This window comes from Heterocephalus glaber, unplaced genomic scaffold, assembly GCF_053883595.1.
Source record: "Heterocephalus glaber isolate CG9 unplaced genomic scaffold, H.glaber_assembly_v1.0 deba00000676, whole genome shotgun sequence".
Lineage (NCBI taxonomy): Eukaryota > Metazoa > Chordata > Mammalia > Rodentia > Bathyergidae > Heterocephalus > Heterocephalus glaber.
This window is the reverse complement of record NW_028258156.1, coordinates 26,669,092-26,688,562: the sequence shown is the minus strand read 5'-3', so window position 1 is coordinate 26,688,562 and position 19,471 is coordinate 26,669,092. Positions and strand designations below refer to the sequence as shown.

Here is a 19,471-nt window from a genome sequence, read left to right as displayed (position 1 = left end):
AGAGTTAAGTGATGCCAAGAAAGCAGATATCAGGCTGGCAAGGATGAGTGAGAGGTGGAGTGAAAGTGCTGGGAGACGTGGAAGCGGGAGGAGGCACTCTTTAGGGTGGGGAAATCTGCACCCACTTGCAAACTGAGAAGAGAGCCAAATGAAGCCTGGGCGATGGCTACTGTATGGCTGCAATGTGCCCAGCCATGCTCAAACGACCGAAAGATAAAGGAGGAGGGCAAAGAGAAGAGGTTCAAGGCACAGTGTGTCAGCTGCCTGTCTGGTAACGCTGGATTCCAGGGATAGAATCCATGTAAGTTTTCTTTAACTCATTCTGTAGCTGGAGTGCATGGAAACCCAGAAACGTTCCATAACCTGCTTCAACTCCGATTTTTCCTTGGGCTGTCTTCCCTAGATTGCTTTACCAAAAAAAAAAAAAAAAAAAAGCCAAAATAATAATGCTCCTTCCAATAGGAAAAATTGAATAAATGCAGCCTTTGTGCCAAACTGTGATAATAAGCCATGGTACTTATGTTTTAATTAAAACATGAAAGGGGCTTCAAGTACCAAGCTTAATTGACATGTTTACAGCAGCATCCCATGTGCCAAATTAATTCATAAAAATGTAGTTCTTTGCATTTTTGAAGATTGAATCCATTCATAAAATTAATCATTCGTGTTGAGTCATCCAGCCTTCTCCCTAACACAGCACATAACGCCGTGCTTTCCAAAAGCAAAATCAAGATGCATACAGTATGCAGAGTCCCCTGGAGACGTAATATGAAATAGGAATCTGCTTTTGAAATCCTGCTTTTGTTTTGAGGGAGGATGTCCCGATACCTGGATGTGGTCACCATGTGCCAATTTGAATGTTCACTTTTGCATTATTGGGGTGAGCCCGGTATAAATTGGGACATGTAAATTTTACTCCAGTAGCTTGCCCCAGGGGCCACAGAAAATCACATCTGGGAAGGGGATAATGAGAGACTTTCTTTCATAATGCCCGAGCATCCTGGGACCCAGCTACTAAGGAAGAAGCAACACTGGCCATGGGTGGCTACTGGACACCAATGTCCAAAGACTCCTCTCTCCTCTGGGTCCATTTCTTCACACCCACTGCCTTCTCTTGAGCTGCACCGGGCAGCAGTGGGGGTGTCCTGACAGCTCTGCAAAAGGGGGCAAAGGAAAAAGAAGGCACTGAAAAAGCACAAAAAGAAAACAAGCCGAAGAGGTGAGGACATCAGAGGGACACGGCTGAGTGACATCCAAAGGGACCCAGGTGTGGCCAGGCTGCCCCCCATGGGCAGCCTCCGGCGTACAGTTTAATCATAAACAAGAGACAGGGCAGTGGTTGTTAACTTCTGTCACACAGGAGTGGAAAGTTGACCTGAGATTTCTTCCTTCCATTACCATGGGAAGAGTGAACAACAGCGTGACAGTTGAGCGTGTCGGCAGCAAGAAGAGCAACTCCAGAGGAGCGTCAGAAACTTCAGCCCCTTCAAGAGAGAAGAAGAGCATTGTGCATATAATTTTAGTTATTTTGTGAAGCCATTCTCAGAGGGGAAGAAGAAACCAAAGAAAAATGATCTTCCTAAAAAATTCTTACCCCCCAAAGAAAACAACTATCTTAAGGCACCATCTATCTTAAACTTTTTTCCACTTGACAATTTCTCTAAAGTTTTCATGCTCTTCATCCTCTGAGTCTGCGTTCAAAAAATTAACAAAGAAGTGAAAAACAAATGGCATCTGCTGGTGCACTTGTCTAATGAATCTGTCCTTGTCTCTCTCTACTTCCTCGAGTACCGTGAAGTTGCCCATCCCTGCCTTGAAGAAGAGAAGGGTAGAAATAAACTGGTTGGCACATACCACCCAGTATTTCAGATTAGCGTGGATCAGAGCAACAGTCAAAGGGATGGTAAATAGGACGAAAAGGCACATAAAGAGGAGGGGGAGGAGGATAAATGCTTGTTCACTCTTCAGTTCTTCAAAGTTAAATAAATTAGCTAAAAATCTTGATTTTTCTCCTTTAAAAAGTCATAAATCATTCAGTAAGGAAAAGCTTTCCATTCCCCTAGAAATATGGAATTCCCAGACAAAGCCAAACCTTTTATACCTTCACGCATCTCAGAATCCCATTACTGGGGATGTCATAATTTCAGCATTCCCTGAGGGGAAAATCTATTTAGTAATCAGGATGGAACCTGCAATAAACTCTGCAAGAGTTCTTTGTGCAATGTGAATGGGCGTAGAAATCCTTGGAGGAGCGATTCCCCTCTGACTGTACTCACCAGTGATCCAAAAGTGAGAAGAATGGCAGAATAGGTGGAAAGATGTGCTCAAACATATGCTGGCTCTGTTATTTTAAGTGTCAAAAATATGTCACCTCCTTATTTGTGCCTCCTGTTTATTTATGATCTGGGGACCTCCAAGCTACAGGTAACCTAGACAAGAGATTGCAGTGGTCAGTTGTACCATAGCCACCTTTTAGAATTTGAGCAAGGATTGATATGGCCTTTCGCCTTCTGCTTCCTTCGCCTTTCTTCCTCCTGAGGGAGGAGCATGGGGCCCTCCTGGGATGTTACAGGGCTGCTCCACCTGCCTGCAGAGTCTGGGAGACATCGCACTCTCTACTATGTGATGTCATATATGAGACTACAGACTGCACAGTTAATTGGCTGCAAAAGTGTTTGTGTCTCGTAGACACCAGACGAAGTTTTTGTCTTTCCTTTATCACCCAAGTCTATTTAATAGGAACAGAATTCTTTTAAGTTCTCCCAACTTTAAAATATGCATGAGTATACGATTTATAAAGGATAACTAAAAGGATGTGGAGGTCTAATTGGTTTTTCTTCTTTGAGGTTTTCATATTCTTCATTAAATGGGAAAGACCCTGGTAATATATGCATTTGGTCATAGAAGGTCATAAAAACCGTATCTGGTTATATGTGAATGGTCGCACAGTATGGGCATATTTAGGACTTATGGACCTGAGTCACCTTTTTTTTAGAGTGTGCCACTCAAATAATTGACATTTACTCACAAATTAGAAGTGAATAATCTGTCTTTCAGAGATCACTAGGAATAGCACGGTTTGTTGGGCACCAAGACAAGCCCCTATCATTGTGTTTTTCATTTTTTGTTGGTTGGTTGTTGGTTGATTTCTGTGATACTGGGAATTGAACCCAGGGCCTTCACCCTGAGCTGCATCCCTGGCCCTTTTTATTTTTTTTGTTTTGAGACAGAGTCTTGCTAAGTTGCCAAATTGTCCAGGCTGGACTTGAACTTGCATTCCTCCTGCCTCAGCCTTCCAGAGCACTGGTTTACTGAAGTTCACCACCAGAGCCGGCTGTCGTTGTGTTTTGCACCCTGTATCATTTGAGCAGCCCTGCTTATAGCAGAGCCTAGAGAAGATGCACCCAGCCAGCTTGCAATGAGTCTCTCTCTGCTATGGCTCCTATTATATATTCAAGTGGCTTAGTCTTTTTGAGATTTCGTCCCTTGAGGATTATTCTCTGAAATCCCATCCTCATTTCCAAAACTCTCCTGTTTAAGCTAGGGAAATTTTATTTACTACTTGTTTCTATCACTTCTAATTCCTTCTTCAAATTAGTGAGGCCCAGAATCACTAAATACCTCTTAAGCAAAGGCTGGCTTAATGAATATTCCTCCCAATTGTCAGTGCTGATCTTTCACAATGTCCTAAGGGTGAACACAGAAGTAGACAGGCAGCTATCCCCTGAGGAAGGGGCGAAGGTTCAGGTGTAGGGGAAGCATGTTCTACTGAAAAAGTTCAAAGATTTCTTGTAATTGTAATTTATTCTAGGGATGAAAATATGTCATTCAGGGATTTTCCAGCTCATTGTTAGATGTATTTCTAGTCTTACATTGAGTTCAGAGGGATAGGCAACCCTCCTGACTTTGAGTACACTCATGAAGTCAGTGGTCTATTAACAGCTTCCACATTCTGAATTGTTTGGGGATAAGATTTTATTTTGCACCAGATGAATTTCTACCAGTAAGTTACAAAAAAACCTAAAAGAATTAGTCATAAAAATAAGCAGTTCACTTATACCTAGATAGAGAAAAGCCTAAGCTCTGTATTTTCTAAGTTTTATAATTTTAAAACTCTCATTAGGTATAGATTTATACCCTGCGCGCACGCACACACACACACACACACACACACACACACACACACACACACCCTAAGCTGGATGTATCAAATTATAGACAGCTCCTAGTAAATTACCAGGTAATTCAGGTTTGACCATCTGTTCTCTCTCATGTCCCAAGCAATGAGGGTAAACATCCCCAAAGTCACAGCCAAACTTCCTGAGAGCCGTCCAGATGCTCTCAAGAAAATTAAAAATTGTAGAAGTATCCATGTTTTCACTCAGAAAGTGCATGCGCCTTACCTATGGGGCACCCTCGCAATGACCTTGGGGGGGGGTCACAGTTATTCCAGGGACCACCTAATTTCACAACAGTACTTCTTAGCTGCACTAGTTTTGCATCCTCTATGCTCTCCATCCACCCTAATGGCATTCCCATCCATCACACCCACAGAATTAACTCACCATCGGTGTGTACGGCTCCTGGGGGGTGGGAGGAGGAGGATTCGTGACTCAGTGGGATCTTCTCTACACCAGGTCCAGACTATAAGGAACTGGATGTTCACCTTCGGAGGATGGAGTCTGGATTTGGCTTCAGAATCCTCGGAGGAGATGAGCCTGGACAGCCAGTAAGTTGACTCTCTTTATTTCCACGCTTTTGGCCCTATTGTGTGTGCAAACACAAGGGAAGATACCATTCAGTAAGACAACCTTTGGAAGTGTTTTAGGACTCAAGTGAAAAAGAATGAGTCTTTCTTTCCTTGCTCTTCTCTTTAAAAAGATCTCGCAACAGCAAGTTTCTGTGTAGCCAAATCATATCACAAATCACAAAGAGAGATAGTACTCTTCCTTAGAATGGATGAATTCCTCTGGAGGGTTTCACTTATCCAGTGGGATTGGAACCTCAGTCCTCCTGAATGGCAGGTCATGAGTGACTAAAGAGTCGTGTGCAGAGGAAACTTGAAAAGTCAGAATTAAATATGCCTGCAGCCAGGGAGACTAAAAGAGGGATGAGGAGAAGTACAGTTAAGTTCAGTGCTGCAAATATCTCAACCAGATTTGAATTAAGGGATTATCGTGAGAAGATGTTCATGAAGGCAACCAACTGGTACAATATTGGAAATTCAGGAAGGGGTAGGGAGAAATGTTTATATTGATATACACATAAAATAAGTCATCATTAATACACAGAAGATTGTTTCTATCACTGTGTATGAAAGTCTCAGCTATAAAGCACTCATTGTGAAAGATGTAGCTTAAATGTTACTCAGTGCAGTCAAATCAAATCCATGAAAGTCCTGAAAATCTAAAACCCTAAGCTATGCAGGCAGATGCCAGCACCCCACCCCTAGCACCTGCTCCCCATCCAAAGCACACCAGGAACTTGGACTCTGAGCCTCAGCTTCCTGTTCTGCAAGACAGCACCAGCAGCAGTTCCCATACAATGGCTTTTGGAGTAAAGAAGTCAGGACATGTTAAAGCTCTCAGTATTGTGTTACCATCACATTAAGTGTTGAATACATGTGATCACATGTTTATTATCTTCACTTTTGTTTCTCATATTAATATATTATTCCCCAAAATAAAAATAAAACTGATGGGCAGAAATCTGCAAGAAAAAGTGTCAATCAAACAAATGAATAGAGCCTGGGACGATGAAAACTGCCCCAAAAGTGAAGTAGGGAGGTGGAGGGTGAGCACTTTCACTGGAGAGTCATTTAAGCAGAGTCACTGAGCACATGGGAGGGACCCAGAGAGGTCTCCTCTGCCCAAAGAGAAGCTGGGCTGAGTGCCTGATGAGGTCTCTTCCTACAGAAAACCTGGGGAAGCTGAGTTTGAGCTCCAAGCATGAGGCCACTCTGGGAAAAAGGACTTGTCTCCTGTTTCCTGGGGACTGTGGCCTTTTGGAAATAGTTAACCAGTGTGTCACTAATTTCCCAGCTGTCAGAGCAGATGTAAGAGTGCATTTCCAAGCACTGGCCAGATTTTCTTTAGTGTTTTGAAGTGAGAGAGAATGGTGAGATAAAAATACAGCGCTCAAGTAACTTCAGACTTACACGTACTCAGGGACCAAGCTCAGGACCGCATGTCTTGGTTTCCCTTTTCCTCTCTTCAGAGTTTCCTTCCTCTCTTCCTGGGACCCCGATGTGAGTTTCCCCGGCACTTTCAGTCACTTGGTCAGCACTCTGGCCTCATTCCTTGCTATAGCTCATCTTGTTTTAGATCTGGAGAGCCACAAATATCAGACATTTAACACCTCAATTTATGCTCCCAAATTCCCTGGTCTCCAGGGAATATTTACTGACTTGGCTTCCTCCGGGATTGTTCTCTGACATGTTCAGACATCTGCCTATTTTGTTTGATCAGCAGGATTTTAAATTCCTTTGAAGCAGAGACTTCATCTTTCCCCTTTATTTATTACCACATGAATGTCAAATGTGCCATTGTCCAGAGCTGGCCACACCAAAGGTCCTCCTCTGCTCCTCCCGTCTGCCCTGTCTTCCCAGAACTCCTGACATCAGTGAGTTTTAAACCACAAAGTCCAAGGGAAGAGTCTTCACAAAGCACCTCCACTTTAGGCAGAGCCGTAGATTTGGGGGTCCCTTTTGCGAACCAGGTTCACTGTGTACTGTTTACCAACTTGTCTGAGTCCAGTGAGACAGAACATCTACACACATAGCAGGTTACATGGAGTGGGCTTATGGTTTGCAAGGAACAACAGGAGCCTAGGGTTCCTTGTGAGTTGGTCCCCTGGGCTCAAGAGAGCTGCCCATGACAGATGGAGTCTCAGCTGTTCAGGCCCCACTTGCTTCATAGCAGAGGAACCCTCAAAAGCAGCCCAGTGTGGGTTTTATACCCAGGAGTAATGTGGCTCACTGGGCTAAAGTGCTGAAGGACATCCGCACTCTAATAGAGCCTGGAACACAGCTCAAGGTATTTCAGCTGGCTCCTCCTCATCTTAGGACGTTACATTCTCAGCATATTCTATGGTTATTCTTGAAAACTACAAGCAAGGAGGAGAGAGGGGTCACTCTCAGGCCACTGGAGAACTGTCCTGTCCCCACTGCCTTCCTCAAGTTTGATCCTTCACTGAAACGACTCAGACTCAGGAGAGTATTTCACTATAGGTTTACTATAATGAAAGGATACAAATCAGAAACAGCCAAAAGAAGAGATGTGTGGGACGAAGCCTGGAAAGTTTCCAGCGTGACTTTTCGTCATCCTCAGGGACAGGTGACCCTCCAAAATTGACATGTCATGCAATCCCAACGAGGACTGCTCCTCCAAAGTGTAGTGTGCAGAGCTTCTACCAGGGCTTCCTTACATGGACGTGGTTGATTGAATCACTGCTACTGATCTCTGTTTGTAGTCCCTGGTCCTTTCCAGAGGTCAGGCTGACACCATATGACTCAAAGGCCCAACTCTTTCATTACGTGGTTTGTGTTCCTGGTATGGTCAGTCCTCCCCTGAAGACTCTTGATGTGGCTGGCCCGCCCTGAGTCATCTTCTGCTGCTAAACTATCAGGTATGGACCAAGAAGCTCGTCACACAAAAGAAGACTCTCCTATTCCAAGAGCTTGGAGATTCTCTCTCAGGAACCGGGGACAATCACCAGACCTTTCTTTGAACTGAGGCCAAATTCTTTATTGCAAAACCAGAAGCTTAAAAGATTCCAAAGGATTGAAACAAAATAAAACCATGCTCAAAATAAAATACCTGTGTACAGTAATGTCATACCATTTGTGTGATATGGACATATGAAGACAAATTCAGATCAAATCTCTTGCAAGTAAACCAGCATAATTCCTCAAACTTAACAACTGAAGGAGTTTTTGCCAGAAAGACAAGTCTTTGTACCAGAATACACTAACTGACATTATATCAACCTCTTCAGGGTGAGAACTGTGGTTTACTGATGTTTATGTCTTCCAGGACTAGCCCAGAGCCTGGTACAACATATACCTGTATCATATATATGATATGTTGAATGGAATTGAAGAGAGAGACAAAACTGCCACTGGCTTTCTCAGAACAAATAATGATCTGAAGCTTATATTTCTTATTGGCCTCTAAATGTAGGTCCTGTAGAATTTTCCTGGCCTAGAAGCAGAGCTGGTGTGCTGGCAACCCTGTGTCATGCATTGTTAGCAACCACAGCGTTTTAAAATTGTTGATACTAACTCATTCATATATTAAACATTTTGATCTTCTCATGAAAACAATGGATCTAGTATTATTGAGCTTGTCTTGACCTGTGACAACCAGCTGGAGGCCAAGCAGTGGCCCCTTTCAGGCTAAGTGTGGGCACAGTTCCCAAACGCCCAGTGCCTGCCACCTCCTTAAGGCACCATCTTTGAAACTCCCATCCCGGAAGTCTGGATTGCAAGAAATTGGAAATCTGAATATTTTATACCACCGAAGCCAGCAATAGGGTCAGGCCATGATCTTCATTGACTCTTATCACTGAACATATTATCAGGTATTATATGTAAATACAAATAAGACATTAAGCTATGAAGCAACAGTTCCAGTTCTTCCCTCATTGCTCACTTTAGTACAGTCTTTGAAATATGAATTCTTATTTTGCCGGGTCCTGAGGCTCATGCTTTATCTGTTTGGGGGTTAAACCCGTACCCAGCTCAGTAAATGTTACCTACCCTTGCCCCTGCCCACCCCCTGAAGGGAAAGACCCATGGGACCCAGTCATGGGGAAGGCAGGCATAGGCTTGGACCTCAGGGTGGGAGAGGGGCTGCCAGACTGTGCCTGGCACAGGAGCGGTGGGGTTGTGCCCAAGTGGAACATGCACTGCCCCAACTGAGGTTCAGCCTGGGCACACACCATGGTCTCCACGCAGCCTCAGGACAACATCCTGCCCAGCTTATACCCAGTTCCCAAATGCCCAGGCCCTCTGAACCCTGAGTCCTTTCTCCGCGCATCACATTTTTATGATAAGCCTCCTCACACTACATGGATTGCTGGTTATCCTTATTTTGTGTTTAGATTTATTCCTGTGTATTCCTTCTTGGAATGATTTAAGACCCATTCCTGTGGCAAGTTATAATTTCAACACTTCAGCATAAAGTGGAAGCCTGATCTCCTTGATGCCAGCAAAGTCCAAACAAAGCCCTGGAAACCAGAATAACGTCGTCAGACCGAGTGAGTTCACTGTAAAGACCTCCCAGCGGCCTTTCCTTCCTGCTTTGCTGCACCCCACACCCAGAGACAGCGTACGAAGCCACTGCCCTGGCCTCTTTTAATTGCTGGTGTGCTACAGGAAGAGGCGAAGAGGTGCCTCAGTCCCCAGGCACGGAAGGTCTCACGGGTTACCTCAAACGGGCCTCTGCTCCTTGTATGTGAGATGGTACCAGTATCCCATGGTGCACACAAGACATGACAACAGGGCTTTGGGCAAACAGTGAACCGCAGGACCCTGGATCACACAAAGCAGATGGGCATTTTTCCTGCAAAAGGAAATACTTTTCACAGTTAAATAACAATAGGGATAAGAAGAAATGAAAAATTGTCAGAAAGAAACAAAAATGAGATTTCCAGCTGTGAGCTAAAAAAGAGATGAAAAAGCATCAAGATGGATGGAAAGATGTGGAAAACGCTGCAGTGGAGAAGGCATGGGTCAAGAAAAACCACTCAGGGGCCAGGGATTTAGCTCAGTGGCACTGCCCTGCCTCCCTCGAAAGCACAAGGTCCTGAGTTTGATCCCCGGTACCAGGTGGGGTGGGGGAGAAAAGAAAAGGAAAACCACTTGAAGAGGAGATGACGGCCAGTTACTACTTCTCAACACAGGGCCAGGGCAGATCACAGAGGAGTTTCAGAAGGAAGGAGCCTGACGCGTCAGGCACAGTGGCAACAGGTCCCAGGCTACAAGTCTTTAGAGCAGATCTCCTGGTGTTGGACTCACATCAAGTAGGAGGGGCAGGGAAGGATTAAAAGGCCTAAGAGGTGGGTTGGGTTTTGTTTCTTTCCTGGCTTTGTTTTCTCTGTAACATTCTTTTTTTCCTCTGGTTTACTGGTATCAGCCACTACCATGTGACTTGCTGGTATTAAGCTGTTCCTTCAGGGCCAAAGCGAGGCAGACAGAATGGAAAGGCCTTCCCTGGGGTTGAAGAAGAGGCCAGGAGTCCAGGGAGGCCAAAGCGGAGGACCGGCCGAGGGCGTGCTGGCTGGGCAGGCTCCCCGACAAGGGCGGCCAGGGGCAGCAAGACCAGCAGGAAGCAGGGCCTCAGGGCTGAGGGAACCCAGACCAAACCCTTGCCGCAGGCCTGGGAAGTGGCCGTGTGAGGGGCAGGAGCTTGGGCCATGTACCTGAGGAAAGGCTCTAAGGGACTCGGGACCTGACCAGTCAGGCCAGAGAAGGTCCTCAGAGCCACGGTGCTCAGAGTGTGACTGAGCCAGGACCAGCACCCTCCAGGCCCTCCAGGAGCTCGTGAGTCCCGCAGGACCAGGCGTCAGGATCAGACCCCAGGAGGGGGTCCAAAGCTGATTCCACAGGCTCGCCGCCCCATTCCTCCACAGCCTGCGGCTTGAGAGCTCCTGGCTACAAGGGTCAGATATGGGAACTACAGTCTCATGAGCTTTAGCAAACATGATAATGTATCCTTAGGGAAGCCAGGAAGAGTTACAGTGCAAGAAAGACTCATAGATTATCCAGGCCCTGCAGTTAAGGTGGCAAATGGGAAGTAATAGAATGTGTCAAGTGTACAAATCATATCTGAAGTAAAGAAAAAAAGTTGTGTTTTTTCCAGCGCAGAGAGTCACATAGAGCTATCCCTGTGTCAGCGGTGAAATATTGTACAATGCACAAAGGCTGAGGAGCAGCAGCAGCAGCAGCAGCAGAGCTGGAGTGGTACAGGGAGGGGTCAGCTCTCTCCAGCGATGGCAGTTACCCGACGGATAGAGAAACACAGCAAATGCCATGCAGCTGAAGCACATGTACCCCGCTGCCTGCTGCCCATGGTGCCCGGTGCCCAGGGCCCAACTCGGCTCAAGGGGGCTTCCTAGCTAGCTATGGGAACCTCATGTGGGATAAGGCAGAGAACATTGCGTAGTGTAATTGTGTGGTGCTACACACGTGGTACTGTGTCCTAAATAACACCAAATAATACACTGTGCAGTGTGTAATTTATATGATAAATACCATAGGTCAATTATATAATATCATATAACAGTATATATTTATAAATTATATGTGATTATATAATATACTACATACTAATACTGTAACACAATATAATGCCATAACATACTAATATACTATACTATATGTTATATGTAATATAATACTACAAACTAAATAATACTATATGATAATTTATAATGAAGTGTTGGATTTACTCTTTAGATAATTGAAGTATCAGTTGAATATACTGTTAGGCATAAGTCTGTAGGATTTGATGGAGCAAATTATGAGAAGATTTAAGGGTTAAAGCTTAAAGTTTTTTGGTAATCTGCCTCCAGTGAGCTTCAGTTTTTGCACAAAGGTCAGCTTCTCAGTGTTGCCTGCTCTAACCAACTCTAGCATTGCCTCGGCCACCGTACTGACGCCTTCTTCACCTTGCTGTAGTTTTTCCATTTTACGTGTCTTCTAGCAGACTATATAATTTACACATATATCACATTTGTCATTATCTAAGCACTGAGATGGAAACTCCACAAGGTAGGGATTTTTGTTTACTGATTATTGATTATTGATGCCCTAGCACTTGAAAGTACCCTGGGCTCAATGAATATTTGTTGAATATGTGAATTAAGGAGAGTTACTCATATCACATCAGCATCACAGGAAAGCAAGTGTTTTACTGCGATCTCCCTTTCAATGAATGACATGAAACTGCTAGCACAGAATGTAACCAAGAGTTATGTATATGTTGCTGTTTCCCTATAGCAGGAGGGAAACGGGAATTTTGCAATGTGAAACATCATCTCTCCTATTTTTTGTACAGAGCCCAATTGCAGCTATGGTTCAGTCATAACCCCTATTTTTTATCTTACTTTTGTTGGTTAGAATCGGAATTATACCTTAAAATAAAAAATTTATTAGTCAAACATTGAAAAACCATAACTAACTATAAATCCTCCCACTTAAGTGTGCAAGAGATCTAAAGGTTGAAGAGTTTTCTTTGGGCTCACTCAGCAAAATGCAGCTTTGCCTGGGGCAGTGGGGAGACATAAACATGCATTTTAACTGGCTTTTGCACAAAGCATTTTAACGCTCCATCATGGGTTGAGCCTTTTGAAGACTGGATTGGAACATCTTTAGAAAGAAATTCATCGATTCAGGTTGGCATGACAATAAGAGAAAATGGAAACTGTCCAAAGCATGCCCAGCTTCTAGACTACAGCAAATGGGTACAGCGGGTCACAGGGAGAGAGGCATACTGTGCCACCCATCTAAAGCAGGAGGGGTGAGCCTTTCCTTTGATAGCAATAATGAATCACTCATCAGAACACTAATATTCAATGGGGCAGCAATTCTATTCCCCACACCTCGGGAACAGGAAGAAAGCAGCAGCAGGATAGGAAATTTTTATTTTTTTAAAACAAGAAGTTATGTGATGGACCAAGGCTGGAACGTCCTCAGATTGTGACTTCGCCTAAACAGTAGCTGAAAAGTCCTGGGCCTCCAGATCTGGTGCCACGGTGACAGCTCATGGTGAGCAAAGTGACCAAGAACAAAGGGGTCAGCCTGCTCCCAAGCCTGAGGATGCAGCCTGCAGGTCAGGATGGAGCCATTCTGCAGCCAGCTGGAATCTAGCTGGAACCCAGAGACCTGGGACTCGAGGGAAATTATTGTCTGAAGGAAATTAATTCATGAGCCAAGGATTGCTTCGTAAGGATGTAAATCCTAGAGTAAGGGCTCTGAGGTATTCCCAGGCTGGTAGTAACCACTACCTTCAGAGGCTGTGTGGCTCAGCCACTGGCACAGAAAAAGCAGCCTGTTGTCCATCAGTTGGGAAAATTATTTGTAGGTTAAACTTATTTCTCCGGGAGTCGGCAGCCTGAGAGTGCGGGAAAGGCATCCCTCGAGCCTCTTGTTCTTCATGTCCGTGTACAAGCTCGAGTATATATGCCATGTGATATCCTTTCCTTCTCTCTGCTTCTCTAGATTTTGATCGGAGCCGTCATTGCCATGGGCTCAGCCGACCGAGACGGACGCCTGCACCCGGGAGATGAGCTCGTCTACGTGGACGGGATCCCAGTGGCCGGCAAGACCCACCGTTACGTCATCGACCTCATGCACCACGCAGCCCGCAATGGGCAGGTGAACCTCACTGTGAGAAGAAAGGTGCTATGCGCAGGTTCGTACCGGCAGCCGCGTCGGGAGTCTGGGCTCGGGGGGAGATGCTTCGGTGAGGCTCGGTGAGCCCCCGAACGAGTTCCTGTGTCACTCGTAAGTGATTCTGAAAGTGGATGGCCACCCCACAGTACACAGATCCAAGCGGTGTTTGAGGCCAGCCAAGCCTGGGCTAATTTAATACGGGTATGCGCTTCCTCTTTGGTGGATGGAGTTATAAGGGGAAGATTGTAAGAAAGGAAAAAACACCTTTTGAAAATGTTTCTCATTGTGTTTACAAACAAGAAACAATGGTATTTTGGTACCGTAATAAGGAAACCAGAATGGAAAATTAGCTTTCATTGTAAAGCATGAGGAAAGGTAACAATAAACTGTTACCCCGTGTAGAAAAATACATTGCTCGCTCTGAGAAAACGTAATTCATATAGCTCCAAACTTACGGAACAGATGAATTGGGGATAATTATTCCCTTTACAACCATTTCCTTGGCTTCATAAAAGAATCCACCAAAGAGATACTTTTATAAGTCAGCCCACATGTTCATAATATGATCTAATTTTCTTCTCTTCACATCTCAACCCCCCCCAAAAAGATTTATGTTTTTAAGCAACATGCCTGTTACAAGCCCCACGCTGTTTTTGTAATCTGAACACTGAATGACTTGGGGATCAAAGCCCTGCCCTGAGCTACCCATGCTGTGTCCTGTGAACCACACAAGCAGCCTCTCCAACTGTGATCCACAGCCACCTTCGGCCCCGTCACCTCCTGGCCTCTCTGCTCAGCCCCTTGACCATACCTCCTGCTGACCCATCAGTTCTAAGTCTAGGAGACACCTAAACGACCAGAGCTCCTCGTTACAGGTTAGGACACTGAGGCTGGAGGCCCAGCAGCTTGCCCGGGAGTCCACATAGAGTCCTCGTTTCTTCAGCCACTTTTCATCTTCCTTCCCACCTGTAGACACTGTCCCCCCCCCGCCCCCGCCCCAGCGAATTCAGAGACCCAAAGACCAACCTTTCGTGAATGTCAGTCCCAACACCAGGACCGCCTGCTCATCACAGGCTGTGAACGACTAGATTTGTTCGCTGAACTAAAAATCCTTTTCTAGAAAGGGTTTGAGGAACCAGATCTGAGCAAGGGCAATCACTTAAAAGGCAAGTCAGAAGAACTGTCAGCCCTCACCAGTAGAGACTGCTGTATATCTTGTGTAGAATAGAGGTCTTGCTCAGAGGTGCCGTTCATCTTCTGGAATCCATGGCAGACACCCGACCCAAGGAAGTAAAACACAGTGAATTATGCCGTATCCTTGGGCGAGACGCCAGGAAGGAGACAGCCCTTGCTTGGTTAACATTTAACTCTCTCTCCCTGCAGAGTGATTTTTAATAAAAAGTTTCCTGTGCTATATGTAGCCTAAGATAAAGTAAAAAGGTACCTGATTTACGAGGAAATGTACTGCAAAGTACAAACCAGTGCACCAGCATAATTCCATGCCCCCTTGCCACCAACTGATTACTGCAAATTAAATTTTGTTCTAATCAACACAAGCTGTTGGTGGGCACACCAGTGCTGCACGAAGGTATTCTTGCAGTCTGTGGGTCATGTGACTTCCATGAACCTGCTCCTTCCTGCACTTATTACCAACTTTACTCTGTTCGGCTGTTGAGTGCATTTCAAGTGCATTTAATTTTTGAAAAGGTTCTGCTGTAAACTGCTCCTTCACACCAGGAGAGTCTCCAAGATAATTCGGCCCACTCTTCCTTGAAAGTTTCATCAGTACTGAAAATGATTAAGTTCAGCCAAGGATACTTTGAGAGCAAAGTAAAGACCTAAAAACAGAGTACAAGCGATTTCCAAGGATACGGAGATGACCTGTTTCATAGCTGCTGTTTCCTCAAAGTGAGAAAAGACCCCTACAAATGGATGTGACCCAGAGAAGCCTCTGCAAGGAGCAGCACTGTTGTTGTTGCTGTGTTTTCCTAAGCAAGGGAGTGGGAGATGCAAGCCTACCATAGGATGCGAGGGCTCAAAGCTGAAGAGAGCAATCAGCTTGGGCGCGAATAGGAGTAGAGAGCAGCATGGTGCAGAAAGGGCCAGGGGAAGGGACGCTACAGGGATGAGGCCTTTCCATCTGACCCTCACCTGCCTCCTACAAATGCTTCCTCACCTCCAAGGGAAGAGGGCACTGGCTGCCTACCTGATGCTTCTAAAAGAGACCACATCCATTATCAGAGATACAGACCATGTAGTAACATTGGGCAGAAATTAAAGTAACATATAAGGCTGCTCCAAATATTAAGTTATAAAAATGTATGTGGCAAAAATTTTAATTAGGCCATGGCAAGCTAGATCTTCAAAGGAGAGAGACTGTTGGGCGAGGAAACCAATTATCCAGTAGCGCCTCCGGTTTTACTCACTACGAACTCTTGGGCAGATCTTGCTCTTGAATGCCTTTCAAGAGAAGACATCTCAGTGATGCCACAGCTGCAGTACTCAGTTGGCATTTTCCCCCGAAGGATAGTAGAAGAGTAGCTGTAATTATTATACCAAAAGTATAAATATTTATATATTTGGTAGCTCAGCTTTGAGATGTTCACCCTACTGACGCGTCATCTTGAATGTGCGCCATTCGTTTGAGAGGAGAGGGTCTCTCAGGAATACCTGGTGTAAGTCTGAAATTGATGTGAAAGTTTTATGACTCAATCAAAATATCTTAGCGTCAGTCCTAAAGCCCAGCGTCTTTCTCTAACACCTGGGGAAAGTCTCGCTCTCACCAAAGTGCTGAGGAAGGGGAGGCTTTCTTGGCAGCTGGGTGCCAGTGCGTTGCTTCGTCTGTTCTGAATGCATCCCTTGTGCTCTGTCTCTGAATGTGTCACCCATTTCACCACAGTGCCTTGGGGACTATAAACTGGAAGCGCCACCCAGATCCTTGCAGGGCCATATGCTGGGCTGCCCATGCACCACAAGGTACTGTGAGGGCCCAGTGTGCACGCCCGTATGTCACGCTCCGTGCACACTCCTGCCCCATTGCCTTGGCCATGCATCAAGGCATGATGTCCCCATCACCGGGGCTGACACCCTGAGCGGGGACAATCCTGAGAAGAGGCTCAAGCTGGGTCTGAAGCAGACAAGGTCTCCTTGGTTACAGAATCCTGGAGCTGTGGTACCCAGTGTGTGGTCTAGAAGGGAAGGAAGGCTCTGGTTAAATAATCCCTTTAGCCCTATGGTTCCTCTTGCCATGGGTAAATGAGTGAATGGACAAGCAAATCTGGTGTTTGTAAGAGACACAGGGGTGACAAGAACCGTGGTGACCTGGAAGCCACATACCCAGGGAAGGGAGCAGCCATTACTCAGCTCCAGATGATTATTGCCACATATCTCAAGAGAAACTGAAAATCCCTATTTCTGTCAAATCTTTCTACTTACAAACATTGGCAGTTAGTTTTAACAGTTAGTAAGGAAAGCACAGGCCAGCCCTGTACAAACCAGAAGCAAGCCCTGAGCAGGAGAGCACATTCTGGTCTAAGCATCTCACCTGGCGGGCCTTGATGACAACTCCAACCCTCCCAAGGGGGACCCTGCCCAGTCGGCAAAGCAGTGATTTCCAGGATCGCTGGTGGAGATGAAATGGAAATTTAACTAAAAATGAATTGCTCGACTTTAGTAAGTACTCAGTGGCGGAATCCTGTACACCCCCTTGTGAACCAAAAGAATGAATCAGGGATCCTAGAAATGAGTAATTCTTTAAAATCCACAGGGTATTTGGTCACTTTATGACATTATAGTGTATTATTCTCAAACAACCAGAAAGAGTTGTTAGAAAAGATTCTCGTCTGGATCCTGAGCTGTGGAATAGAGATATGAGGTGGGGCCCAGCCCTCAAAGGCAATCATGGTACCAATTTTCAAGTGTCAGTGACCCAGAACAAGCCCAGAAAGAACTTAAAAGTTGTTTGAACTTCCTGATTTAAAATATACACATTCTGCTAAAGATGCAGAACTGTTTTCTGGGGGTTGAGAGAGAAGTCCAGAAGCAGTGGAGAAGTATTCTGCTCCTGTAGTTGACTCTGTCTCTTACCCAGGGACCCCCCTCAAGCTGATTCAGGCCATGATTTCCTTTCTCTCTCTAGAGCTGGTGGTACAGCCACTCCCAGCCATTTATGACCAAGACAGATAATTTTTCTTTGTTGCTGATTTACTGACAACCACAGCTCTCAACCTCCTAAAATATGACAGCCAGAAAATGAGATCTCTCTTGTCACTGCCTATGACATTTAGTTACTGATTTGGTCCAATAACTCAGGAAGATTTTCAATTTAATGTAGCAGTGTAATAATTGTTTGTTTTTCTTCTTCCAGACTATCTCTAATCACTTTATTTCCAACTTGCACAAGGACTGATAAAGGACATGTGCTTCACCAAGACAATAACAGCTTGTCTCTGGGTGATGTTTCTAGCAGGGAGGATGCATTTTAGAGACAGAAATCTTAAAATCAAGTTCCAAAAAGGGAAAGCCTTTGACATTGACATTTTGTTCTTTCATGACTTCAGTACATTTCTTACACATGAAAAGTGTCCTTTTTGTTTATTAAAACCTCTCTTAATTAGAAAAAGTGAAACTTATCAAATAAGAAAGACAATAAATAGCCTGCATCTCTTTCATTCTATAATTATAAACAAGAAATTCATACATTTTTGTAAAGCCTTTTTTGTTTCTTACTTTACTAATTAATTATTTTGCATTTGCATTTCACTTCGTTTGTTTAAGTTTTTAACGGATGGAAGCCATTTTCGAAATTGGGATTATAAACAAACGAACTCCTTCTTTGGCTATCAGTGTGGCAAAACATGTCTTATCGTTTTGATTCTTTATCCCCAACTTTTTCATTTAGAATTGTTATCAGCTTCCCATTTCTGTAATAAATATCTGAGAAATCAGCTTACAAAGAGAAAAAATTTCTTTTGGCTCACAGTGTTGGAGGCTTCAGTTCATGGGCAGGTGGCCTGTTGCCATGGGCTGGGGCAGCACATCCTGGCAGGAGAATGTGGAAAAGCGATATCACTCATCTCATGGCCATGAAATGGAAGAGAGGAAGAGAGAGGCTGAGGACACACCCCCAGTGACCAGAAGACCTCCCACGAGACCCTGACCTCCAAATAGGTCCTGGGCTGGGGACTAACCCTGTTACACCCAGACTTTTACGGCCATTCCAGACCCAACCTACTGTATAACTAACTGCAGCTTCAGTCTTAGCTTCTTATGAAGTGGCTAAGAGCCTCCACTGAAACTTTGGCTGATTATTTTTGACTTGCCATGTGAGACACTTTGTTCAGCTCTAAATAGAAGATGATATCTAGAAAGACCCAAAAAGGAATCACTAATAGTCATGATTTTTCCATCCTAGTATTCCTGTTCCATAAACACCTTTGAGTACATTAACTAAATTTTAAGAGGAAAATAAAAGAGCCTTGCTTTTAATTACAGTATTCTAGGTGCCTGCTTCAGTTATTTTAGTACAGTGCCAATACCTAGGTATTAAAGTAAAATAACAAAATTCTTTCTGGATGACAGAGTAACTTTCATTTCAAAAACCAGCTTTCTGTCATTCTGCTTGCTTTCTTGTGGAAGTGTTGTTTTAGTCTCTGGTTGATAATAGAGTATCTCTTATAATGCAGGATGTAAATAAGCAAAACCTCGGATACCACCATAGGGATTCAAAATTCATGATTTTTTAGCCTGGTATCATTATTAGATTTGATCTTTCAGTGAGAAAACTACTTTTTTGAAAGAAAAATAATCTATATCCTTTTAAGAACCACTTGATTGAGATATGGTAGGCACACAGAAACCATGTGGACCACTTTTAAGCAGTGTATTTCCCACACTACACGAAGTAAATAATACTTCTAGGCTATCACAGTATCACAAAATAGAAGTATGAGCTCAAACACAGGTAGGTCACTTCATGTGGACACCTCAGATTTGTTAGCTCCACCCACGCCCACACATATCTATAGCAGTATCTCTCCAAGGCCTTGAAACCTGATCCTGATTTGTATACCTAAC

At 44.5% G+C, this 19,471-nt stretch overlaps 1 protein-coding gene across 12 annotated transcripts in view; it reads left to right on the top strand.

The window, feature by feature from the left end:
- The window catches only part of Magi2 (membrane associated guanylate kinase, WW and PDZ domain containing 2), a 1,273,508-nt gene that overhangs the window by 1,123,521 nt on the left and 130,516 nt on the right, over positions 1-19,471 (top strand). For 7 of the 12 annotated variants that reach the window (XM_087206547.1, XM_087206545.1, XM_087206543.1 and 4 more), the window contains 2 exons: positions 4,635-4,729; positions 13,223-13,415. In XM_087206547.1, the coding sequence (XP_087062673.1) occupies positions 4,635-4,729; positions 13,223-13,415 (288 nt within the window). The remainder of the gene's footprint in view (positions 1-4,634; positions 4,730-13,222; positions 13,416-19,471) is intronic. The other 5 variants (XM_021253974.2, XM_004839744.4, XM_087206551.1 and 2 more) reach the window with 1 other exon arrangement.